The sequence below is a fragment of the Danio rerio genome, chromosome 21 (assembly GCF_049306965.1).
Source record: "Danio rerio strain Tuebingen ecotype United States chromosome 21, GRCz12tu, whole genome shotgun sequence".
Classification (NCBI taxonomy): domain Eukaryota; kingdom Metazoa; phylum Chordata; class Actinopteri; order Cypriniformes; family Danionidae; genus Danio; species Danio rerio.
The window spans coordinates 13138108-13165000 of record NC_133196.1 but is presented as its reverse complement, the minus strand read 5'-3'; the positions used below and the strand labels follow the sequence as shown (position 1 = coordinate 13165000).

Sequence of the window (26893 nt, the reverse complement as noted above, 5' to 3'; positions counted from 1 at the left end):
CCGATGTAAAAGGTCTAGGTTTCCTCAATGGTCAGTCAGTTAATGCATGTGTGAGCAGGATGTGTTCATGGTTCAGCGCGTGTTGGTGATGCGTTTTTTTCTACACAGGAGCCTGGGAATGGGAATACCTGGAGGAAGCCATCGCTGAAAAACTGAAGAACCCGATGGCCGTGGCTCAACTGATGGACAGAATGCGCTCGTTCGTCGGGAGAGAAAAGGTATCAACTGTGCAGAGATTTTGAGAGGTTTCTAAAAATGTCAGTTTTTGTTTTGCTAGCTAATACAGCAGTGATGTGAGATGTGTTACTGATAGTTTTTGTTGTGGACAACATAGGATTAAAGTGGGCATATTATGCAAAATTCACTTTGATAGACCATTTTGAGGGATGTAAACAAAAATAAATGGTCCCAACGTACTTTCTGTTTCACACATTTAATTTCTATAGCTTGAGAATCCAAAAAGAGCCACATATTAATAAGTATGATAGCTGATTTAACATTAAGTTATGATTGAATTGCTTCTTGCTACAGTTATGAAAGTTTAATAACAAGCAGGAAATGTTCATGGGCCAATGACATCGACACATTGAAATGGTCGATAAGGGGTTTAAACACAGTTGTGCTGCAACAGTGTGTGTATATAATCAGCCTCTAATGCTAAATATTAAAAATTACATTTTTTATAATCCCATTTTATAAAAATAGTCTGCAGAAACACTTAGATTGACATTTTGTACGTCATCAAATGGGGAAAGCCCCATCCCATAAGTGACAATCTCTCCCTCATTAGCATAGAAAACCCTGAGTGAGAAGCAGCTATCCGCTATTAGAGTTTTTTTTTAACATTGTACCTGCTGAAGATAATGTCAGCGACTAGGAGGATTATAAATGTAGAGTTTTAGGCTGCACAAATGAACACTGTAGTCTCCATAGATGCCTTCTTATAAGCTGCTTCTTTTGACATTTTCAGATTGCACAGAGATAACTTCAGTTAAATATTAGGCATGGACATATATATTGCGATTGTGATTTTCGAAAGTATTAAATCGATTTGTAAACGTGTATAATTACCATTTCATGAGTCTCCCCATACAGTTGAATAGAGCCCTTGGACCCGGAAGCCGCTTCACGTGACGTCACACTTAACAAGTGGATTTGTCGTTTGTAGCTCCGCCCTCTTTTAAAAAGAGCACAATCTCATTTAAATTTAAAGCAATTTTGTGATGTATTTTTAGGGTAAACTTCACATACTCTCTCTAGAGACATCCGAGACTTCTTCATATCTTGTAAAAAGGGGCATGATAGGTCCCCTTTAATGCCTGAAATGCCTCGTTGTGGTATTTTTCACCCACATACTAAAAAATGCTGGTTTGATTTAACATAACTTTGGATCAATTATGGACAAACTCATTTGCTGGGTCAAAACATCTAATATAAAATGCGTTGAAAATATTTACCCAGCAAGTTTGTCCATAAATACCAAATTTATTGTATAGTCTACAACTTATAGTCATTAGACTACAACAACTTAGTTCAATTAAATTTTTTTATATGTTTTTTATTTTTATTTTATTTTATTTTATTTTTTTTGCAGTTTTGTTTCATCTTTGTTTTATCAAATGCTAATAACAAACATTTTTGGGGTAGAGTAGGTCTAAACAACAGTAGCAAATAAGAAATGATACAAAAACTGAATATGCAACAACAAAACACTAAATATTTTAGCTTGCAAAGAATATACATATTAAAGCTACTATAGTTATTCAGTTGTGATCATTGTTTACATTGAATTAGGTATATTTCATTTAATATATGCAAAACAGTCCAGTCTTTCAATAGCCACTTAACATTGCAGCCACATTTATAGTCATAAATTTCCCCCATAGTTCTTATGTTGTATAATATTACTGCATGATAATGATGATGATAATGAATATTTTAATATTAATTAAATATAGAACTGAACACAATAGATATAATAACCATGTATTATTTTAAACAACTACAGATATTTGTATTATGTATAACCGCATTAACATTACTGCAGTAGTAAGTAGTTCTAAATTATTCACTGTATTGCAATTTTTGGAATACCATACAGATAGTAAATCCATGGTAAATTTATGCAAATATCTGCATGGTTATAAATGTTAATGGTACCAACAGCTTTTAAGGCCTCAGACTGTGCACTGCAGTGTCGATTGGTTTTGTTTGCAGGCCCCCAGGGACACTCCCACACCCCGCTCTCAACAAGGTCCTATGACACTGGGAAGCCTCTTCAATTCCCCTCTGTATTCTGATGTCATCTTTATGGTGCAAGGCAAGAGTCATTGCTATTTCCCTGCATATACATCGGCATGTAAACACACCATTGTTAATTTAGAATTGTTTTTTTATTTGCTATTTTTTACTCATTTACTATTGAGGAAAAAGAGGTAAAGTTTTCTGGCATGCATACATTTCTTATTATTCAGATACCATGCTAATTTCCCAGGATGTGACTATTTTATAATTTTTAACAGATGTGATAGAAATGATGCTTTATTTGCTAATGTTTTTACGGTATTAAAATTTAAGGTGTAAAATCAGAACTTTGCATGGAAATTTGTTTAGAAAGGCGAAGAACAAAACAAATATTTCAAAAGTAATTTTGGTTATTTGTGTAATGACCAAGTCATAGATACATTTAATAAGGCCAGATCAGCCTAAAAAATAATACATTTACAAAATAAAATTCATACAAGCACAGCACAATTAACATTCACAAAATCCAAATGTAAATTTGTAAACACAATTCATGAATTCACAAGTAGAAATCATAAATAATTTCCCTAAATGAATTGGATTTGCATGTTTGTGCTGTGTTTTGAATTAACTAATTGGATTTGTGCATTTTTAATAGTTTTCTGAATTTACTAATTGGATTTGCATATTTTCAAATCATGTTCTGAATTGGATTTGTGCATTTTTAAATCATGTTCTGAATTTCTGAATTGGATGTGTGTATTTTCGAATCGTGTTTGAATTTACGAATTGGATTTGTGTATTTTCGAATCGTGTTTGAATTGGATTTGTGTATTTTCGAATCGTGTTTTGAAATTATGAATTGGATATGTGTATTTTCAAACGGTTTTCTGAATTTATGAATTAGATGTGTATTTTCGAATCGTGTTCTGAATTTAAGAATTGGATTTGTGTATTTACGAATCGTGTTTTAAAATATGAATTGGATGTGTATTTTTAAATCATGTTCTGAATTTACAAATTGGATTTTTGTATTTTTAATTCGTGTTTTGAAATTATGAATTGGATTTGTGTATTTTCGAATCGTGTTCTGAATTTATGAATTGGATAAGTGTATTTTCGAATCGTGTTTTGAAATTATGAATTTGGATTTGTTTATTTTTTAATCGCGTTCTAAATTTACGAATTGGATGTGTATTTTCGAATAGTGTTTTGAATTTACAAATTGCATTTGTGTAGTTATGAATTGATTTTAATTTATGAATTGGATGTCTATTTATGAACAGTGTTGTAAATTTATGAATTGGTTCATGTATTTATGAATAGTGTTCAGAATTTTTGAATCAGATTTGTGTATTTTCAAATCATGTTTTGAACTTACAAATTGGATTTTGTAAATGTAAATTGTGTTGTAGATGTATGAATTTTATTTTGTAAATGTATTATTTTTGAGACTGATCAGGATCAATAATATATTAAAGTGATATTTTCGTAAAGGTTATTTTAAGACAATTTCATTCAATATGTTTTCTGTGTACAAATAATTATTTATTCTTTATTATTTATTCTTAATTGATTATAAATAAAAAATTGTAACAATTTTACAAAATTTGAGTCAAAAATTTGATCAATAATATTTAAAAGTAGCTCATATTTTGGATTTTGCAATTTTATTTATAGTATACAAATAACAAACACTATTATACAAATTATACTAAATAACATTAAGTGTAAATAATTACATTCTTTATATATTTTATTTATGTATTTTATTAAATTTAAGTTCATTTATATAGCAATTTTCTAAAAAATCATTATAAAGCAACTTAAAAAAAAAAAAAAAAAAAACACACACACACTGGTATGTTAAGTACAAGGGGAAGCCTTGTGTGTGTCAGAGCTCCACTGTTATGCTTGACCCGCGTGCGTGTGTTTGAAAGGTCATTTGTGTGTCTGCTTTCAGGAAGTGTGCTGCCAGCACACAGAGCTGTACTTGTGGCCCGCTGTGATGTCATGGCTGCCATGTTTAGTGGGAAGTACGCAGAGGCACGAAGTCGCGTGGTGCCAATCCACGGAGTCTCCTCTGACACCTTTCTAGCTTTCCTAGAGTACCTCTACACTGACACCTGCTGTCCAGGTGAGGAGAAGCATTCCAAGGCTTGTAATTGTTTACTAATCAAATGTCTTTCTTCTGTTTAACCCCTTAACTGCCATTCATAAATGCTTTTTAATACAAACCTAAAGCTGCTCTCATTTAAAAAAAAATAAATAAATAAACACTGCAGATTATTGCTGAAAGCATTTTTAAAAAGTGAATGAGTAAGTAAAGCTATATACGTTTAAGTTTACCTTAAAAAAAGTATTTTGTAATTTATTTTTAAATATTTAAAATGTGCCTAAAATCAAAGCCATGTCTACCCAAGGAATCACAAAATTATCTCAAGAACTAAGACTTCTTAAGATATTTTGTTTAGGCGCAGTAACAAAAATAAGCCCCAGAGGCCTGTCCCACAAAACAAGTTTAACAAACTCTGGGTTGAAGAGTAAGTTCTGGATTGACAAAACCAAACAAATCAAACCTGGTTGAAATTATGTTAAGTGGTTGCACAGCACTTGATATAAACATTCTCTATTAACTCAGGGTTTAACACAGAGTTTGTGAATAACTGCAAGCTCCTGAAAGTATTGACATGTGCAGTAAACAGCTAATCACACGAAACATGCGAGTCCAGTTGATTAATTTCTCACGAGAATCTGTGCAATTTACTTTGTTAAAGGTTAAGAGATCTAATCATCAGAAATATAATGAATTACAAACCCATTAATGCATTAAAAAGGCAGAAATAAGCAATGCTGATGCAGCAAAATTTAAGAAGACAACATTAAGAAAATATTTTATTAGCACAAATCAGTCAGCTGATTTTAATAATGTAGGTTCACAAACAGCTAAAAAGACAACAATTTTAAAAGCTTTATATTTGTAGTTGTACATTTTCATCTAAAGCTACTACTAATATTAAATGACAATTCAAAACTTTTTAAACACATAATATTTAAATATTTATTCATTTTCTTTTCGGCTTAGTCCCTTTATTTATCTGGGGTCACCACAGCGGAATCAACCGCCACCTTATCCAGCATATGTTTTATGAGGCGGATGCCCTTCCAGCTGCAACCCATCACTGGGAAGCATCAATGCACACTTATTCACACTCATACACTACAGACAACTCAGCTTACCCAATTCACCAATAGCGCATGTCTTTGGACTATGGGGGAAACCAGAGCACCCGGAGGAAACTTACCCGAACACGGAGAGAACATGCAAACTCCACACAGAAATGCCAACTGACCCAGCCAAGGCTTAAACCAGCGAGCTTCTTGCTGTGAGGCAATCGTGCTACCCACTGCACCACTTTGACGCCTTATTCAAATATAAAAAAATTATTATTAGCAACAAAAAAAAGACTACATTGACTAAAAAAAATGCTTTAAGTGTAAAAGCTTTTCAATTTTGAGCCAGAAAGATGCTAGGAGTGGGTTTATCGCGTAAGATATATATATATATATATATATATTGTTCTAAGGTAAATAAAAGCTAAGAAATATTAGTTTTTTTCTACAATGATGGTTTTGTACATTATTATCTTTTGGAAGAAGCCTGTGTCACACATGCAAATGAAGTTGAACTCCTATGGCCAGCACAGTCACCAGACCTAAATATTATTGAGCCACTTTTGGGGGTGTTGTGCGAGAGTGATTTAGGAAACGTTTTCCTCCACCAGCATCATGTAGTGACCTGTCCACCATTCTCAAAATCCCTCTGGCCACTGTGCAGGACTTGTATAGGTCATACCCGTGACTAACTGACACTGTATTGGCCATACACCATACTGATGAATTATTGGGGTCTAAAACCAGCCGTTTTATTGTCCAACCCTATATAAACACACAGCATATGTCCCTTTACTGATTGGTCCACTTTGAGTTTGCAATATCTTACCCAGATTTACATATGCTCTGAAGCAGCTTAGCCATGCAGTGTAAAGTAACATGGTTATAAAACCAACTTACACCCCTAAACACAAATGTTTGCTCAAACTAAACACTAACTTACCTAGGTTGAAAACTCAAACCATTTTTGTGCAACAGGCCTCAGATAACTTCTATAACAAAGCAAATCCCAAATATTGAACCATGATTGTCAGACCTTTTCTTGTAATGTGTAATTTTTTCAGGATAAGAAAAGTATTTGATTAAAAATAAATAGTACAGTTGAAACAATACAGTTGAAACAATGTCATTTTTATAATGATGCAATGTCCAATTTCAAAATAGATGAAAATATTTTAAGTAATTTAAAAGTAAAATAAAAAGTATAACTTTCAACATTACCCCCAACTTTTGAAAGGTATTTTGTTTCTAACATTCAAGCAGAAATATTAATTTGGCCTACAAAATGTTTGCTTTCACTATCCAGTGCAGCGTAACCCAGATGTTTCCGTCATGTAGTGGTTTATCTCGTATGTATTTTTAAACAACAAAGGTTCTGCGTGCCAGTTTGCCTCAGTCGTTCTGTCAGTCAGTGTGATGGCTGTTTAGTCATTCATATCAAGGCTATTAAACAACACTGTTAAGAAAAAAAAGACACAAAGTCTGAGCTTGAATGACAGTGGGTGAATGTGAACAGAGGTTGATGGATGCGAGTGAAGAGAGAAACAGGAGGAGGTGACTGACGGTGGTGTGTGTCTGTGTGTTCAGCCAGTGTGCTGCAGGCCATGGCTATTCTGGTCTGCGCAGAGATGTACCAGGTGAAGCGTCTGCAGCACCTGTGTGAGGTGTGTGTGTGCGCGTATCTTCAGAGCATGCCCAGTCGAGAGCTCGCGTCTACGGGCATCAGTGTCATACGCTTACTGAGGAGAGCAAAGGTGAGCCTTTACATCAACATGGGTGTGTTCTGTTTTCTTTTCAATATATAATCCATTTGCTTTGAGTGCCTAACTATTGTGTAGTAGGAAAACATACACATTAGGAGGGATAATATTGTTGATAGTTTAAACTGCACATTGCCTGTTCAAAATGCATTAAATTTCATTCTGTGATGGCGAAGCTGAATATTCAACCTCATTACTCCATTCTTCACTGACATGTGATACCGAAGAAATCATTCTGAAATGTTGATTTTCTGCTCAAGAAACATTTATTTTCATCATCAGTGTTGAAAACCGTTCCATTTCTATGGAGCCAGATCAGTTTCAAAAATAATACATTTACAAAATAAAATTCATACAAGAATAGCACAATTCACGTTTACAAAATTTAAATTGTAAATTTGCAAACACTATTCGTGAATTCAGAGGTAAAAACAAATAATTTCACCAAATGTATTGGATTTGCATATTTGTGTTTAGTATTTAAGAATTGGATGTGTATTTTTGAATCGTGTTTTGAGCTCATAAATTGGGTGTGTGTATTTATGAACCATTTACTGAATTTACAAATTGGATTTGTGTATTTTTAAATTGGGTTTTGAACTTACAAATTGGATTTGGTAGATGTGAACTGCAATGTAGATGTATGAACTTTATTTTTTATATGTATTATTTTTGAGACTGATCTGGCTCCACGTTTTAGGATTCATACTATAAAAAATGTTATATTATTATACATGTATAATTTAAATTTATATACTTTTTTTAAAATGTATAATTTTTTAATGGGGTTACAGGAGTATTTATGCATGATGAGCTAATATTTCATTCATTATTTAGTTTTTTTTTTTGTTTTAATAATTTGATGAATTTTTACAAAACTTTGCAAAAAAAAAAAAAAAAAAAGTGTAAGTTTGTCCAATCAGTGTGACAAAGGAAACAATGAAATTTATTACATGTACAGCGTGTTTTGTGTTTTGGTGGTATTCTACCATTTTTTTTTATTTTAATTGTGATAATTTTATGTGCTTTTTAACATTTTAATGTGTTTTTGTTAGTTTTATAATATTTCTATTTAACGTAATTTATTTAAAATAAATAAATACATTTTGTATTTATTTTTCTATAGATTTATTTTAAATTTTCATACTTCAAATACATTTCAGCAGCAAGGCAGAAGTTTTTTTTTTTTTTTTTTTACATTTTTGCCATCTACCATTTTAAGCACAGAAAAAAAGGTCGAATTATATTAGGTCATCAGGTTTTCCATGCATACCTAAAACGTACTAAAAAGTAAAAGTAATATGGTATACAGTATGTTAATCCCTAAATAGCATCTCAAAATTTTGCAACAGGTGTTAGTTAACAGCAAGGCCGTCATCATACCTTAATTACTTCTGATTAATTCTTATCATTCTAAACTATTTGCAAACTAAATTGTAAAATATGCACACATTTACCCTAATGTGAAAATCAAATGAAATTTAAAGTAAAAACGCTGGTTCTATTTTTGGTTTTAATGTTGATTAACTTGAGGTGACTGTTAAAAAGAGAACATGGGGTAAATTAAAGATCATTTTGAAATATGAAGGACGTACACTAAATAATACTTTAAGAACACTTAAGATTTCATTCTAGAGACTAGTAATGCCCCGGTGCTCCTTTATACCAACCACTGTCAGTTTTTGAATCAAGTGGTGTAATCTGTATACGTGTATCCTTTTGTTTTTATTTGTTCAGTTATTCACTACATTGTGATGTGTACTTGGTGCAAATAGTGTGTTGTTGTACTATTTTTTTTTTGTGGTATTTTTTGTTTTATAATTCAATGTATTGTGATGGCCATGGTGGCAAATGAGTTTCCCCTCTCAGGGATTATTACAATTCTCTTCTACTACTACTATACTATTTCTATCATAAAGACAGTTCAAATGCTGCTTCAATGTTACATACTGTAGCTCTGTTTCAACACTGGACTGTGCTCTGCCTTAGTGATCTGTAAACTCCACCTACTTTCATTTGATTGGCTTAGAAGGCTAGACCAAAAGAGGGGGAAAAAATCCTATTGAGTAAAAAAGAAATTTGACATTATGGCCATTTCACCCCTTCAATGTGTATAGTAGTAATAGCCCTAAATAACATTTTATCTAATCTGTTGCTCACCCTCTTTCTCAATGCAGTGTCATAACGCTGACCAGCTATACGTCTGGCTCCTCCACTTCATTGCCAATAACTACCTGATCTTCAGCCACAAGCCTGACTTCCTGGAGTTATCAGGTGAGCCGTCTGCTTGACCGCCTGGAAAGATGTTGAAGCGTATTAGAAGACATGCACACACAATCATCTCTCATACTAAAACAGCCAGAGAGCCGTCCCAACAGCTGGTGCCGCAGACGAGCCCATGCAAATCACCACCGGCTTCTGTCAGAGCTTCATTATGAAACACTGAGAGCAAATGTAAGGTCACTTTTTAAAACAAACAAATCACTTTTTCACACCTAATTAGTATGTGCTGCCCTTCCACGCACACTTGGAAAGTGTACAAACGAGAGTCACCTCATGAATTGTGCATCGATTTTGTGAGTCACCAAAGACCAGTGGCAGAAAAGAGGTTTTTTTCCAAATCCCTTTATGTTTTTAAAAGCAAACTTGTAGTGTGCATTATCTTTTAAATTGCATATAGAGACAATGACATAAGTTCAATTTAACATTAAGAGTGACAGCTAATGTTAAAAGCAGAATTATTTAATTATTTTTCAAATACTTCCAAAGTGATGTTTAACAGAGTAAGGACGTTTTTCACAGCATTTCCTATATTATTAGTTATTATAAGTCTTATTTCTTTGAGTTGGGTTGGAATAACATCTTACAAAATAACTATTGGGGCAGCACAGTGGCCTGAATAATTGGCAGTTCATTCCACTGTGGCCACCCCTGATAAATAAAGGGACTAAGCCAGGGGTGTCCAAACTCTGTGCTGGAGGGCCGGTGTCCTGCGGATTTAACTTGCCTCAAAACACCTGCAAGGATGTTTCAAGAAAGCCTAATAAGAGCTTGATTAGCTAGCCCAGGTGGGTCTGATTAGGGTTGGAACTTGGAACTAAACTTTGCAGGACACCGGCCCTCCTGAACAGAGGTTGGACATGCCTGGACTAAGCCAAAGGAAAATGAATTAATGACTATATAAATATTACGTACAATCATCATGGCAAGAACAAAAAATTAGCTATGAGAAATAGGCCAGTCACTATAAACAATATATCGACTAAACATGAACATGATTTTTTTGGCCACTCAACATATATTGTCCATCATGTTCACATAAAAATTAATGTCTTCAAAATTTGAGCAGATTTAGCGGCTTCTGTCATCTCCTCTAATCTTTTTTTTTTTTTACTAACAGATCAAAGAGGTGTCAAAGTAAATTCTGTTCAAACTTGCAGTCTACTTCCAGAAAAGTTTTGATTTACAAATTACATTGAAGACAAAAGGACATTTACATGTGTATGTGATATTTTACTCATTATGACAAAAATGAGTCTGACTTATTGTGACAGGCCTAATTAAAAATCTGTAACTAAAATAATAATAATTCTTTAGCACTCCTCTGGACACTCAAAGCACTTTACACATTTTTGGGAGAATCCGTTCAATCACCACCAGTGTGCAGCATCCACCTGGATATTGCATCAGACCGCACACCAGCTAATTGGTGGAGAAACCAATTATAATATGGGGATGGTTAGAAGGCGATGATAGACAGAGATTAAACCACTACTGCTTTTTTTTCTTCTCTATTTTCCTAAAGGACATCCTGGGATTTTTAATGACGACAGAGTCAGCATAGAGTCCGCAATAATACACTGGGGCATTAGGACCCACACAGATCGCAGGTTAAGCACCCCCTGCTGGTCTTACTAACACCTAGCTTTCCCTAGGAGTCTCCCATCCAGGTACTGACCAGGCCCATCCCTGCTTCAGTGGGCGACCATGTGAGAGTTGCAGAGCACTAGCTGCTGGCATTTAAATTATTAAGTTGGAAAAAAAATATCTTTGTTGAACAGCATTTGGGAAATATTTTTAAAAGCATTACAATTTCCCAGGAGGGCTAATCATTTTGCCTTCAATTTTGTTTCAAACTGTGACTAAAAAAATACATCAGTTCAGTTGATGTTTTTAAGCATTTATTGTGACATTTTAGTGCATTATATTTTGTACACTCGTTGGGATATGCATACCACTTCCATAGTATTTTTCCCTACTATTGAAATGAATTGGAGCCAGCAACCACCCTTTTGTGAAACTCAAATAGATTTGTGAAATATTTTTAAAAGCATTACAATTCCCCAAGAGGACTAATCATTTTGCCTCCAATATTATTTCAAACTGTGACAGTAAAAGACATACATATCTGTTCTTTTATGTTTTTAAAGCATTTGTTGTGACATTTATAGTGCATTATCTTTAGTACACTCATTGGGATATGCATATAGAGGCAGACAGTTACATAATTTCTGTTTCAGATAAAGATGGACGGATATGCCTAAAAAAAAAAAAAAGATGTTTTAATCTCCCTTTAGTTATTAAAGCACACCTTAGATGAGAACTTAAAGGGATAGTTCAACCACAATACCAGATACCACACCCTCATGTGATTCTTTCTTCTGTTGAACACAAAAGATGATATTTTGAGGAATGCTGGCACACACTAACTTCCATAGTATTTTTCCCCTACTATGGAGGTCAATTGATGCCAGCAACCAGAAAATAAAAATTCCTTTTGTAAAACTCTGTAAGATTTGAGAAATATTTTTAAAAGAATAAAAATTCCAGGAGGCTAATCATTTTGCTTTCAAATTTGTTTCAAAATGTGACATTAAAAAAACAACAACATATTAGTTCAGTTTAAGTTTTTAAAGCGTTTATTGTGACATTTTTGGAGCATTATCTTTTTTGTACACTCATTGGAATATGCATATAGAGACAGTTACATAGTTTCAGTTTCAGATAAAGATGGATGGATAAACCTTTCTGAGTTTCTTTATCTTTGTTGAACACAAAAGAAGATACTTTGAAGAACGCTGGCACCCATTAACTTCCATAATAATTTTATTCCCTACTATGAAGGGTGCCAGCTAACAGTATTTTTTAAAATATATTTCCTTTGGTGTTCAAAAGAAGAAAGAAACTCAAAAAGATTTTAAAGCAAGTGCGGGATTTTAAGGCAAAGATGGATGGATATACGTTTCATTTGGCATTCTTGTAGAAAGTTATTAATTTTCCTAAAGATGAAGAGTTCCAATGATGCTTTTTTTTGGTTGACAGACGAGGAGCGCGAGCAGGTGGAGCGTCTGCGCTGGCCCTCCAGAGGTTACCTGCAGGAGCTCAGCGAGTACCAGCAGCGCAGACGGCAGATCCGCAAGTCTCGCTGCAGCATCATGTGACCCCTTCTTAACGCCCTGCGGACCGGAAGGGAGGGCGAAAAACACAGAATGGGAATTGGAGATGCACTTACATACAGGATGAAAGAGACCTTTGTTTGACAGTGAATTCTGAAGTACTGTATTTACATGAACTCTGACCTCTGACCCTGTGATATAAAGTGGACAGCTTGATCCTATGCGCTGATGTCATACAGATTTCTTCTATGTGAATAGTACTGTAATCTTCTGTGTGAACGCTCACGGCTGATTGGTGCAATAAACCTCCTCTGCGATGGATGAACTTTAAAGTATTAAACAGGGTAGGGTCGATCTTATACTCCCTCCAGAGATTGATATCTCACTCTCATGGTCAGCCATGGTGACATTTCTTTCTTTCTGAATTCTGTGGTTACTTTTGGCAATATAACTTGAATAAACTTCCAAATATTTATTTATTTTTTCTTCCCCCATGAGATTAATTTGAATCTGATGCAACTATTTTTGTAACATGTACATCTGAGATTTTTATTTCAACTAAAAAAAAAAATGTGCGAAGTACACATCCAGCATGTGGATGGTCTCTTAGTGCAGTCGGTGTGGTCGACGTAGAGCCAGTTGTGGCTGTCTTTAGACTAGTCCTGTTATGTTGACCCTCATCTCATGCTGAATAAAGACATTTTAGAAGGATGCTTGTTTGTTCTGAGAGTTCAGTGTAAATCTATGATTACCAACGAATAGGTAGTGGCTCTGGCTTGTTCAAAGCCAGTCTATGATGTTGGAAAAGCCAATTCTACTGTAGATGAAAACTATGTATATTAAGAAACAAGAAAAGAGACTGGTTAGGTTATTGTAGTTAACCAAAACCATCAAAATAACTCACTTAAAGGGATAGTTCACCCAACAATAAAAAACTACCTGTCACAATCACTTGTCATAAACCTGTTTAAGTTTCTCCTTATCTAGATCACAATAGAAGGTTGGAAACCTGTAACCATTGACTTCCATTGTATTTGATTTTGCTGCTATGGAAGTCAATAATTTCCAACATTCTTCAAAACACCTAATTTTTTGTGATCAAGTCTGGTACAAGGTTTGGAACAACTTTAAAGTAAGTACAATTTTTTATTTTTGGGCAAACTATCTCTTTAAATAACGTTAAATGTAATGTTAAACGTTAAATTTATTTTAGCTAGTTATTAAGGAAACAGTTGCAATTTTCATTTAGTTTGTTCTATACAGACGGTACCATATAATAGACAAATTACTAAATATTAGTTAATATTTAAGTGAACATGAAAAATCTAACAAATAATAATAAAATCCACATATTACTAAGAAAATTTATGAATCTCAATTCTGAAAACAGAGCCAAACATCTATTTAGGTTTGTGCTCAACTTTTTGTGGAGCAAATGTTTGGCTGCTGAGAGAAAAATCTTTTCTTAAAAGCATTTGAGGGATATTTCTCTGTACTACACACAATTTTGATTTCAGTTTAAGATTTAGACCCTTGGGTAAAACCTATTGAGAAGCACTGGTGTAATAGTGTTGTGTTTATATATATCATTTTAATATGTTATGAAGAACGACAGTGAAATATACCCTCACTGCAGACATCCGATGGCCTGCAACATGCCTTCCAGTTTTCCAGAACGGTCAAGACCCTCAACATCACTTCCTCCTCCAACACAATCTTCTCCTATGAAAACTCGAGGAACCTGTAAAGAATACATGAGGAATACATCAAGGAATGTGACATAGACCTACTGAAAATGAATGAAGCACATAATCTTTAATAAACATGGGCAGGGTTAAACATGTTGGTCAAGCCAGTGGTGACTCAGCATATTTGTAAATTAGCTGGTAAAACAGCCTTGATATACAGTACAGGTCACCAAAATAATACCTATGGTACTGGAAATAACCTAACAAAACACAAATATCTGTCGTTTTGAGTAGGCACCAACATTTGAACTTTCCTTTTAGAATTACTGTAACTGACTCAAGTGTGTAATGTTATGACTAGCAGGCTTCGAAAAAACGTTGTTATTCATGAACTTTCAAAAAGTTAAGCTCTACATTATTAATATTTTTGTGTTGTAATTTTTATTCAGAACTCAGAAGGCAACTTTCTGACTGAGGAAAGTTGAATGTGCTGGCCAGTTTGTGTTTTTCATGATATAATGATATAAAAATTTTGAATTAAAAAATTAAGGTTTTTATTTATATTTCTTCATTCTATATATTTAGCAAATGTTTTTGGTACCTCAAGAAGTGTGGTTTGAGGACCATCCAACAGGCTAATCCAGCTAGAATAGTGCTTAAAATGTCACTAAAATGCAGTATTGAAATCTCATTATTAAATAGAACATAAAAGGACCACCCTATTGCGAAAAAAGGACCACCCTATTCACTAGGCTGGCTAAGTTACTGGCCTGCCTAACAGTTTAATATATATAATAATATTCCACAAACGTTAAAGTACTCACAGTGCGCGCGCCCGTGATCTGTTGCAGATAGTCCTGTATGCTGCCCATGTCAGCGCGTGCGCTAATATCGATCAACTCAAAATGTCCAGCTTTAAATTTATACTTCGACAAAACATCCTTTGCGAGTATGCAGTAACTGCAGGTCGGTTTACAAAACACAACTACTTTGCCGTCCTTAATTTGCGCTTTAACAAACTCTGCCATTGCTCTCCACGTAACAAAAAACAGCCGTTCACAGCTAGACTCCAGTCAAAATGAAACTTTTTTTCCGGGTTTTGAGTCAGTTTTTCCACCCTTCGATGGTTGGGCGGGATTAATAAACCGATCTTTGGTAAAACACTTCCAACCGATCTTTGGTTGGAGGGAATTTCGGTGTTTGTAAACAAATTTTGATCCTCGAATTAATATTTTGTAAAGAAATGAACCATTTTTCTATATATATATATTTTTTTGTCCACGAAGGTCATTACCTTTGAACACTTTCCTGAAATCAAAGACTGACGTTGGCACAAACCAATAGGATTCGAGTATGGACAGTGATAGATCACTTCATTGGTTGGATCTGAACTGATACGCCCGCCCTCTTCACTGTAAACAGGTGTTTTGAATCAACCGCGGCACAAAACATGTAGCAATTAACGATTATAGTTAGACATAAAACATAATAAAATATTATTAAACAACATTGAGTTGATGGAGATTTCAACTGACTCAAAATCTAGATCAGATTTAACTGACAGTTTTTGAACAATCGCATCTATCTGAAATTACCGTGTGTTTTCTACTGCATGAAGTACGAAAAAGTAATTAATTCATTTTCTTTTCGGCTGAGTCCCTTTATTAATCTGGGGTCACCTCAGCGGAATGAACCACCCATGTATCCAGCATATGTTCTACGCAGCGGATGTTCTTCCAGCGAGACATTGCTCGCTGCAGAGCTGAGCTCCAGCGAGGGGGAGCATGAGCTCTCGCTCATCCTCCTATAAGCTGTTTTAATGCGTACACCAACCCCACCCCTAACCCTACCCCCAGTGACATCACTCGTAGAAGAAGTGTATGAAAGGAGGAAGAGCGCTCAAGCTCCCCCTCGCTGGAGCTCAGCTCTGCCCAAATGGCTCTGCAGCGAGCACCACTTGCTTCCAGCTGCAACACGTCAATGGAAAACATCCATACACTCATTTACACACATAGACTACGGCCATTTTGGCTTACCCAATTCACCTAGGTAAAGTCTAGATCGGATATGCGGCCGGCCGGAAGTGCGATATACACATTAATAAAGCAGCATTTTTAATGACACTGTATAACAATAATTAATATTTTTAAAGTACTGTGATGGTTGGGTTTAGGGTTGGGTTGGGGGTAGGCGTTAAAAATACATTTTATTGGGTAATTTTATAGATACCTATACTGCATGTCTTTGGACTTGTGGGGGAAACCGGAGCGGAAATATCTGTCGTCTTTAGTAACGAAAACATTTAAATGACACTTTTATTATTACTGTAAGTTAACTGACTAAGTGTGTGATGTTATTATGACTAGCAGTCTAATATATAAAAAGACACCATGATATTACACAAATGTTAAAGTACTCACAGTGCGCGCGCCCGTGATCTGTTGCAGATAGTCCTGAATGCTGTCCATGTCGCTGCGCAGGGGCGCCCCCAAGGGGTGGCCAGGGGTGGCCACGGCCACCCCTCGGTAAACTCTGGCCACCCCTGTGGCCACCCCAATATAATTTTGCTGTTGACATTATTGATTTAAATGTACTTATAAATCCCCAATGTTTAAATAAATAAAATGCAACCACTAAATTATTGTTGGTGTTACTGACGTAGCTGATTCATTGTCTCTCCCCCTTAGTGCTGGTTCAATGCTGAATGCTGTTGAAAGCAAACTGACGCATGCGCGCAGAAAACCATTCTCGCGTGCCTCACGCACTCCTGTGTGAATCCGGTTGGTTGTTTGCATGCACGCCGACAAAATACGCGCCGCTCATGCGCGTATTTTGCACGCACACACCTTTAATAGACAGCAATGGCAAATTTAATATTTATAATCCATAATATTTTAATATAATATAATCCAGGGTCGCCACAGAGGAATAAACCGCCAACTTATCTAGCACATTTTTACACAGTGGATGCCCTTCCAGCTGCAACCCATCTCTGGGAATAATAAACTCATTAATCTTCATTAATTTTAGACATGGCATATACTGTATGATGTACAATAAAAGCACGTTAAAAGTTATTTATACAGTATATATATATATATATATATATGAAAAGTGTTTTTAAACTAAACTGATTTTTATTTGGTTTGCACATGTACTTCCTGAATTACTTCAAGGAATAAATAGCAATTTTTCAAGAAGAATTAATTAAATGAATAAAAACTACATTATTACATTTACCAAAAACAAAAATATAACATTACACTGAATTCATTATTTTTTTTTTGTGTGCCACCCCAAGATTTGGTGCGGCCTCTTCTGGCCACCCCTAAGAAAATTTTCTGGGGGCGCCACTGTCGCTGCGTGCGCTAATATCGACCAATTCCAAATGTCCAGCTTTGAATTTATACTTCGATAAAACATCCTTTGCGAGTACGCAGTAAGGGCAGGGTGGTTTCAAAAATACAACTACTTTCCCGTTCTTAATTTGGGCTTTAACAAACTCTGCCATTGCTCTTCTCGTAACAAAAGACAGGCGTTCACGACTATACTGTAGTGAAAATGAAACTGTTTTGTTCCGGGTCTTGAGTCAGTTTTTCCAGCCTTCAAGGGTTGGGCGGGTCTAACGAACCAACTCTTAGTAAAACACATTAATGGTTGGAGGAAATTTCGGGGTTTGTAAACAAATTTGTATCCTCGAATTAATGTTTTTTTTTTAAAGAAACGTACCAATTTCTATTTTTTGTCCACGAAGGTCATTACCTTTAAACACTTTCCTGAAGTCAAAAGACTGACGTTGGCACGAACCAATAGGATTTTAGTGTGGACCGTGACAGATCATTTCATTGGTTGGGATTGAGCTGATACGCCCGCCCCCTTCACTATAAACAGGTGTTTTTAATCAATCGCGGCACAAACTATTATATACTACTATATATATACAATTATACTTAAAACCAGGGGCGGACATAGTGATTTGGGGCCCCAAGCAATTTCAGGTATTCCTAGCACTGAAACTCAAAACATTCTCTTTCTCTATAGATATTGTTTTCTCAGTAGTTTTTTTTTTTTTAAACTGCATATAAAAATATATTTTGAATAAAAACAAGTTCACAAACTATGCACAGCTAATTAGCCATATTTGTGATTAGACTTTAAGATTTGCATGTGCAGTACAGAAGGAATGTTCCACTGTTCATGGGGGCCGCCGGTTTTGAAAAGAATAATGTTACCTCTAATGGTTATAGAGTTTTTACAACATACAATAGAAAATTTATTAAAAAGAGCTATATCATAGGTCTCAAACACAATTCCTGGAGGGCCGCAGCTCTGCAGTTTCGCTCCAACCCTGAGATCGATCAAGGTGTTAAAGACTACTAGAGCCTATTAAGCAGGTGTGAGTTGGAGGTGGTTGGAGATAAACTATGCAGAGCTGCGGCCCTCTAGGAATTGAGTTTGAGACCACTGAGCTATATGATTAGGCTTCTTGGTATTGGTTGGGGCCCCCTAATTCCCCGGGGCCCCTAAGCAGCTGCTTACCTTGCTGATTGGTTAAGTTTGCTTCTGCTTAAAACAATGCTAATACTAATAAAACACTGATCAATATTGAGTCGACAGTTTCCATTCATTCCTTTTGTTTTCAGCTTGGTCCATTTATTAATCTGGGTTCGCCACAGCAAAATGAACCACCAACTTCTCCAGCATGTTTGACCCCGCAGATGCTCTTCCAGCTGCAACCCATCACAGGGAAAATAGAGTTTCCAATTAATTCAAAATTTAATCAGATTTCAGTGACACTTTTTAATTAATCGTATCAATCTTAAATTTACTTTTGTTTTCTACTGCGTGAAGTTCATAAGTAAAGACAGATCCTAATTAAACAGTTTTTTTTAATGAACATTACCAAAACAATCTGAAATGAAGGGGAAAAAAATGGCAGATATAGGTTGTCAAGTTCACATTTTATTGAACTGATTTAATACATTTTCAGGTGGACAAGGTCAGGAATTCTCTTACAGTCTGAAACAACCCGCTGTGTCCCACCTTTGAAACGAGAGATGACAGTGTTATGAGATTCTTGGCTTATTATCCATCATCAACATCTCTCTTTAGTGGTGTCAGAGGCACAGTCTCTTCAAAAGGGAAAGAAAACGGGTGTTGGTGACACACATCACCAAATATCTCCCCACCCAACCCAAAATATAATAACAATAATAATAATGAGTTTGATGTGTGAATGCATATTCTCTTTTCCGAGCAACACTTCTTAGTGTCAATCCCAAATCTGCAGGCTTCAGTTTGGAGGTTGAATGCTTGAATAAGCATCTGAAGTAAAGTGCTGCTGAATTTCTCTTTTAGGTAACCATGACTTGCGTTTGGTTTTCATCAGACTTTGTTTATAAAAAGGGACTAAAATGAACAGAAGCTCACGCGTCAGAATATCCAAGCGAGTTTGATAACAAGTAAGCCCCTTAAAATAAATAATAATTAAACATAAGATGCCATCTGCAGACCCAAATCCTTGAAAACAAACATTCGTCGATGGTTATTTTGAGAATGGCTCACTCTGTTTTTTTTAATTAATTTTTAATATACAACAAAAGGAATCACCTCCCAGGATTCGACAATAATAATCGTGATGCGAAAATGAGAGATGATCAGTTTTCAGATCTCAAATAATGACATCTTAAAACGTGCAAATATGTTGCAGCAGGCTTCAAGAATCAACCAGCCAATCAGAATCCATCATGATGCTGTGAGAATTTGCATAAAATCGCAAGCAATGTTATTTTAAAGCTGCATTCTGGATCTTTCCCTAAAACAAAAACCAAAAAATAAAATAAATATATGAGGAGGACACCATAAGTGTTCAGCAACTCTCATAAAGTGTCATCATGTCGCTCAGAGAAACGTATTTTATTCCAGACTGTCAACATAGAATCGAAAGCATATTCGCTTTTATCACTTATTTTGGCAAAACTTCCTACCACACAGGTTTTGTAAACATAACGTTTCCCTTAAGAAGTTTATCACGAATGATACCATGAAATAAAGACTTTTCTGTATATTTGATCAGTTTTTCAATACTTAATTCCAGCAATTCCTCTTAATTCAAAAGAAAAAAACAATATATATATACACATATATATTGCTATTCATATTTTATAAATAACTCTGAGACTTGCAATAATTAATGATACATTTGAAATGGATATACAGGTCTGCCTCTGCTCGATGCATTTCCTCAAAAATCAGTAGCACCATTGCCTTCAAGATGGTTAGATCATTTTCTTAAACAGAGCAGGCCCAAATTAAGAACATCATGTAACATGAGCCAGGTTCATCCCGAAGGCTCTGGCTTTTCAAAGAAAAAAATAATATATAGCAGCTTTTTTTTTTGGATTTTTGTTTTCTGTTTTTTTTTCCTTCCTTTTATAGTCTATGTTCAACCCTCCTCCCTCAAGGCTCTCTCTTCCTGTAGTTTCTGACCCATAATCCTTCCCAAGAATGAACAAAAACACTGACAATTTCCTCTCACCACATTCTCTCGTGCACGCACACACACACACAAACAAACATCGATCACACCTTCCACGAATGTGCGCTGGGACCTGCGATCAGGTCATAATAAATTTCTCCCCACTGCCCCGGCTGCTTGTAAGTCTCACTGACGCCACATTGATATCTGTCTGTATTAATACCTTAAGGCATCATTTGCACTGTGGGTGTGAATACTGCTGTTCAAAAAAAAAGAAAAGAAAAAGCAGGGCCAACGGGAGAAAAAGGAAGTCTCAAGGCTCTCAGAAACACCATTTATGGCCACTTTTTTTTTTTCACATGTACTGGCTCGATCACCCCTGTGCAAAAGGCTTCAAGAAATATACGCAGTAAGGCCCACGGTTTTGCATTGCGGAACTTTTCATTTTTTTCTTTCAAAAAGTCCTTCAAAAACAAAAAGAAAGGAATAATTGAAACGATGAATAACGAACAATGAGAGTGATGAAGAAGGCCAGGTATGGGGAGAAAAAAGAAACAGGCGAGCGGTGGGGAATCTGTAAATAGAATAAATAAGGAGCTGTTTGATCCCCGCGCTCTCCTTGAGATGGTCCTCTGGCTGAGGAGCGCTCTGATTGGCTGAGGGGGGTTGTTTGGTCCCGCGCACCTACAGCCAGGACTGCGCCCTCCGCTGGTCGAAGTCAGCGATGAGCCGCTTGATGTGGGCTAGTTTGTTGTGCAGGTACTCGCAGCGCTGTTTTTCTTCATAGTAGTTTGGGCTGTGCTGTAAAGCAAACAGTGTATATTAGCACACTGGTTTTCATCTGATGATAGGTTTGTTTAAAAGACCAGATGGGTTAGACGTGCTCAGTTACACTCACTTGTTTAATTTTTTTATATTCTTGCAGCACCTGTTCATGCACTTCCTGTTGAAAGAAAACACACTGTAAACCAAATGCAGGGTTTGCCCACAAATTGATTAATCTAAAATAGTTTAACTGGATTGAACATAAAACAATCAAGTTGTTCTCCCCCAAAACATATCAAGAGTTGTGTGGTTTCAGCTGATTTTACATAAGTACTTTGAAGAAGCAACAAATATAATTTTATTTTCAATGTGTATGTACACAATTACAGTGTGTAAAACGGGGTTATTAAAGTCGGCTAAAAACAGATAACTATTTTTATTATTATTCCTTGTAGGGCTGAATGTTATACATCGTTTGAGCATTTATATCACAATGTAGCGCTGGGCGATATGGGCAAAACATCATATCCCAGTATTTTTAGGAGGAATGACGGTATACAATATGTATCCGGTATTTTGCCATAAATAGTTACTTGAGAGTTAAAGCCTTTATTAAAACTTTATTATACATTTTTGATTTTGAGGAAAATATCATTCAAACACAGAGGTTTCCCTTCCTGTTTACAAATTAACAACTGCACAAAAAATAACAGCTGCACAAAATGTTGGATAAATAAAATACAGTACAAGTCTTTCTCCTGCTTAGCTGTTTTGTATAAAAATGTATTGTGCACAATTATTAACAGTGCACATATCGAACATATCTAAAGATAAGTCTTTCACTCCATGTAAAAATCCCTCCACTTTTTCTTTTGTTTTGAATAAACTTGTTTTAATAAATATTAAATAAAGGAGATGAAAACGAATAGACTATAGATATGAGAAGTAACGGAATAGTTTCAGAGTACTGTGATGAAATGCTGGTTAAGCATACGTAAACAGTCATTATAACAGACAAGAAAGCAGAGCTTAATGTGTTAAAGCGTACATGTAAAGAAGAGACCGTCGTGTAATAAATACTGAACTTATAATCAGCAAAGATGAGGTTGGTGGTTTCACTTTCGAAATGCGCTAAAAATTTCTACCATTTTGGCGTTGTTAGATATTTTGAACACATTCAGGTGTTGCTTGTCAATTTGACAAGGCTTCTATGTTCGTTCTTGCTGTCAATTACAGAAGAAATGATCGATAAAAGGTTTGTGATAAACTGCAGTGACAGCAGCAGGCATTGTGTGACGTGCATGCACATGAGGGGGAGTCAGAGTTGTCCGAGGGCACTGCATGTTCCTCCATGTCGCATCAGTGATAGGTCGTTCTTGAATGATTCGCTCATTTTGAACAAATCTTTTGTATGACTCATTAAGTGAATCATTTATTGCGCATGCGCACATTTGTACAAGTGGAGCTTGCGTGCTACCTTGGAGATGTCTGTTTCTTGCAGGAATGCGCATGTGGCCTCAAACTATATTGATATTGGATAATACCGCATCCCGTTGGGGAATCATATCGATATATATCCCCAGAATCCGATATACCGCCCAGCCTTGTCACAATGTGTGTCCGCAATTGTCACATCCCAAGATATGCAATGTTGATTTAGGATTACAGATGACCAGAAACCATAGGTCAAAACACAAGAGATTTGTGGAGACACTACAGAATTTAACCGTAATCCACCTGCGTTTTTAAGGTTTGTGACTGTAAGCATATGAAGAGAGTTTAAAGCATTTTAGTAGTGCATAAAAAAAGTTTCATTAAGACTAATATTATTCAATTATTTATATGAAGACTATAACAGTGCTATTTTACACTTTATAATTTAATTTCTGTATCTGAATACCGATGCTCTCTCCAGAAAACAAAGCACAGTTTACTTCACTTTAATATTTGCTCAATTATGTTTATCACTGTAGTTTGTGTATATAATAAATTACATAAAATAGATTTCTATTTTATTCCCTTACAAAATCATCACCATGAGTTTAATTTCTGTAATTGAATTCTGTAACACTGCCCAGAAAACCATAAGCACTGTTTAATTAACCCTTTCACGCATGAGTTTTAACTACTCCAGCTGACCCTAAACGGTATGCTTTGCTTGTAGATTTGTGCATTTGAATGTCTGAAAGCTAAAATAAATGTTATTTGTTTGAGAGAATGAATAAATTGTGATTTAAGAGTTGTTAAGTGCGTCGTTAAGAGTTGATTTCAGTAGTTGATGACGTGCCCTCTGAACGCTCTAATCACACCAGTGTGATCGTACGCTTCAGGGACCAGCCAAGGCGGATCACACCGGCGAGATTGTATGCGTGAAAGGGTTAACTTGTTGTTTTGTCATAATCGTAATTTATTATATTATGTCAATGCACTGCATAGAATACGACTTGATCATCAGTTTATCTAAATTAACAAAATCTTTCCAAATAGAGCTATTCAAATCATCTGGTGAAATTAAATTTATATTGCAAATACAAAAATCACAGCAAAACAAAATACAGCAATGCCAGATTTTTCCAATATCATGCAGCTCAACTTCCTTGTTGTAAATGTTAAAAGACACACACAAAAAATAAAAACTATTTATCTAAAATAACTAACATAAAACTGGGTTACATATTAGACAATGATAAATTAATTCAGTTTTTAGTAACAACTACAATAGCTAAATAATAATATAAAATACCTGATATATTAAAACATCTCTTTCACATTAGTCTTTTATATAAAGAGTATGCTACACAGTGAATACACGAAGCACATCAAAAGTGAAGAATAAATGTTCTCTTACCTGGTACTCCTTAGTTCCCGGTGCTAGCCGTCTACACTGAGCATCCAGTTTGGTAAAACGGCGTGTAACGCTCTCAACGCGGGCATGAAGGATACGATACTCATCATATTCTCCATTGAAGTCGTCTTTATAGTGCTGCCTCTGATCCATTGATATGACTGCAGTGTACTTACTGCAATAAAACAACAAGCCTCAAGATATGTCTTTTGCTCACTTATCTACACACATAACAAAAACAAAAACAGTTTTCCTTTCCAGAGGAGTCAAAGTTCACTCACCTTATGTAATCAGGCTTAGTTGGGGCTGGAAGTTCAGTGCTATTGACAGGCTTCTCTTTGCCAGCTGTAAAGAGAGACAGCAGTCATGTACAAAAATGGAAATCTTTCGCAAGCACATGTACACCACCTGATCTGTGTCTTCAGGAAAGGACTAACCTAAATGTAATGTTGTAAACATTAAAGTGCATGGGTCAAAGGCAAATGGAACATAAATCGGTGAATACGTCAGGCCAGAAAACAAGCTTAACATGACTTCACAATAGCTGGCACTCGGCTATAGCTTGTTAAATCTTTTTTGGAAATGGATTTTTCTTGGTTATTCGACTTAAACACTGACTGCATTATGTACATTTAGGTCTTCTATTAACTTTGATTGAAATGTAACAAACTCTATTGCAACCATTTATTACAATACAGTACCATTAAATAGAACAATCAATAGAATTGACGCTTTAAAATGTACATAGAGAACTGAAGTTAAAGAGTGTGATGTTGACAATTTGTTTTTTTATAATAATAATAATACTAATAATTAAATATTTAGTTTCTATAAGGCTGGCAGCTTCTACTGGTTTGGATCTGTCAAGTAAATATGATTATGAGTCCCTATAAAAAGTAAGTACCTGTTATGATGAGTAATGAGTAAACCATTTTATTAATTATAATAACAATTTGTTCAAAACAGCTGATTAACCTAGAAATGAAGCATGAACCACTGGCTCACTCGAAAACAGATTCAATCAGAAACAAATGTTGACCCCAGAATCAAATGCACAGAGGTAAAAAATGAACTCAATATTACTGGTGAATTTACAAATCATGCTCATGTGCTGACATTCACATTATGCTAATCCTAAATTACATAATAAATCAGGGCTAGGGCTGCACAATTAAATTGAAAAAAAGATTGCGATCTCGATTTGAACCTACACATCTTAATTCTGCTTTTCTACGATTCAGTCAATTATATTTTCAAGCACAGGAGAGTAGCAAAGGTGGTCGCACAAGTCTTTACATTGTTTTATATACGATGCTCAGCAACATGGACACCTCCAAATGGCGTTAAAAGTGTCACATACTGTATTTACAAGGTATAATTTACACAAAATAGTCATTTCTGTCATAATGTAATGATTTATTCATGGCCGCGAAATCACATGTGAGCTAACACACTGTTTGTTTACTACCAAGTGACAAACGTGCATGCCAATGATGACTTTAGTGAACAGACCTGCATAGTCTGTGAATAACAGGTAATAAAGTTGGAAATAACATTAAGTTTGTTGCACAGAGCATTTGGGAGCCGTGAAGGAAGTATGATTTGAGTGTGTGTGTATTTTTCCCTCAGAGTGACGACGGCCATGACATGAGCGCACTCGGCAGTGAAGTGAAACTGGTGCGCACATCATTTAAACGATCATATTGCATTTGTACAAGCATTTGATATGTTTTTCTTTCATAGCGAACACAAAGTGGCTGAGAATGAATGTTTACTGGGTCAGTATATCTGCTCTAGCCTATATAATGTTGAATATAATGCAAGAGGGAATCTGATAATGACAAATGTCTAATTTCACCAGTGGAAAAAAATGGTCTGATAATGTTGTCAATGACAAAAGGCAAGCATAAATCTCAAACACAATAATTCAACCTAAGAATTATGTTCAGCTGTATTCTGATGTCATCACTTTCCTGTGAATTAACATCCAGGACAAATTTAAAGTCTGTTCATTTAAAAGTCCACAATTCAAGTCTATACAAAATTTAGCATTTTAACCAACAGTAGACCTACAGTTAGACCTAATATTATTGTTGTTGTTGTTTTACCATATGTTTGAGAATTAACAATAATAAAAGCCTACTCATTTTAACCTTTATTTTACATCAACAGAATTGTGAGAAAAATCGTGATCTTGATTTTAGTCGATTTAAAATGGGCAGCGCAAATAATTTGATGGAGTGGTGTATTTTGGTGATAGACAATGATAAATGATTGACGTTAAAATTAGTAAAACTATTTTACATTTATGCAAAAAAAAGATAAATAAAATAAATAAGTATATAAATTAAAAATATAAAAAAGTCATAATAAAATAATAATAGTAAAAAATATAATATATATTTTTATTTATAATATATATTTTTATTTAATTTAGTTACTTTAAGAGAAAATTATTTAACAGTATGTTAAGGAATACACTGTAAAACCCAACAGTGAACTTTATCAAATGAAATGAGTGTAGTTAACTCAATTTACTGAAA

At 35.1% G+C, this 26893-nt stretch overlaps 4 protein-coding genes and 1 long non-coding RNA gene across 6 annotated transcripts in view; 2 read left to right on the top strand and 3 right to left on the bottom strand.

The window, feature by feature from the left end:
* Window positions 1-13285, top strand: part of rhobtb3 (Rho related BTB domain containing 3) — a 39974-nt gene extending 26689 nt beyond the window's left edge. The window contains exons 7-12 of the mRNA XM_686178.11: window positions 109-218; window positions 2218-2320; window positions 4208-4381; window positions 7006-7172; window positions 9356-9452; window positions 12501-13285. Coding sequence (XP_691270.6) covers window positions 109-218; window positions 2218-2320; window positions 4208-4381; window positions 7006-7172; window positions 9356-9452; window positions 12501-12619 — 770 coding nt within the window. The 3' untranslated portion in view covers window positions 12620-13285. The remainder of the gene's footprint in view (window positions 1-108; window positions 219-2217; window positions 2321-4207; window positions 4382-7005; window positions 7173-9355; window positions 9453-12500) is intronic.
* gtf3c5 (general transcription factor IIIC, polypeptide 5) overlaps window positions 1-26893 on the bottom strand; it is a 678526-nt gene that overhangs the window by 250087 nt on the left and 401546 nt on the right. The window lies entirely within an intron of this gene.
* glrx (glutaredoxin (thioltransferase)) lies at window positions 12080-15341 on the bottom strand (the record flags this gene model as incomplete). Its single annotated transcript, NM_001005942.1, is given in 3 exon segments — window positions 12080-12634; window positions 14200-14315; window positions 15087-15341. Coding segments are annotated over 2 exon segments (318 nt in total). The 3' UTR covers window positions 12080-12634; window positions 14200-14201.
* Window positions 19205-26893, bottom strand: part of ell2 (elongation factor for RNA polymerase II 2) — a 25862-nt gene continuing 18173 nt past the window's right edge. For both annotated transcript variants that reach the window (NM_001083812.2, XM_073934252.1), the window contains exons 9-12: window positions 24632-24695; window positions 24354-24525; window positions 21639-21683; window positions 19205-21541 (exon numbers count right to left, since the gene is read on the bottom strand). In NM_001083812.2, the coding sequence (NP_001077281.2) occupies window positions 21425-21541; window positions 21639-21683; window positions 24354-24525; window positions 24632-24695 (398 nt within the window). In that variant the 3' untranslated portion in view covers window positions 19205-21424. The remainder of the gene's footprint in view (window positions 21542-21638; window positions 21684-24353; window positions 24526-24631; window positions 24696-26893) is intronic.
* LOC141379995 (uncharacterized) overlaps window positions 21269-26893 on the top strand; it is a 26286-nt gene continuing 20661 nt past the window's right edge. Inside the window, exons 1-2 of the long non-coding RNA XR_012397188.1 lie at window positions 21269-22310; window positions 22495-23556. This is a non-coding gene — a long non-coding RNA (uncharacterized lncRNA). The remainder of the gene's footprint in view (window positions 22311-22494; window positions 23557-26893) is intronic.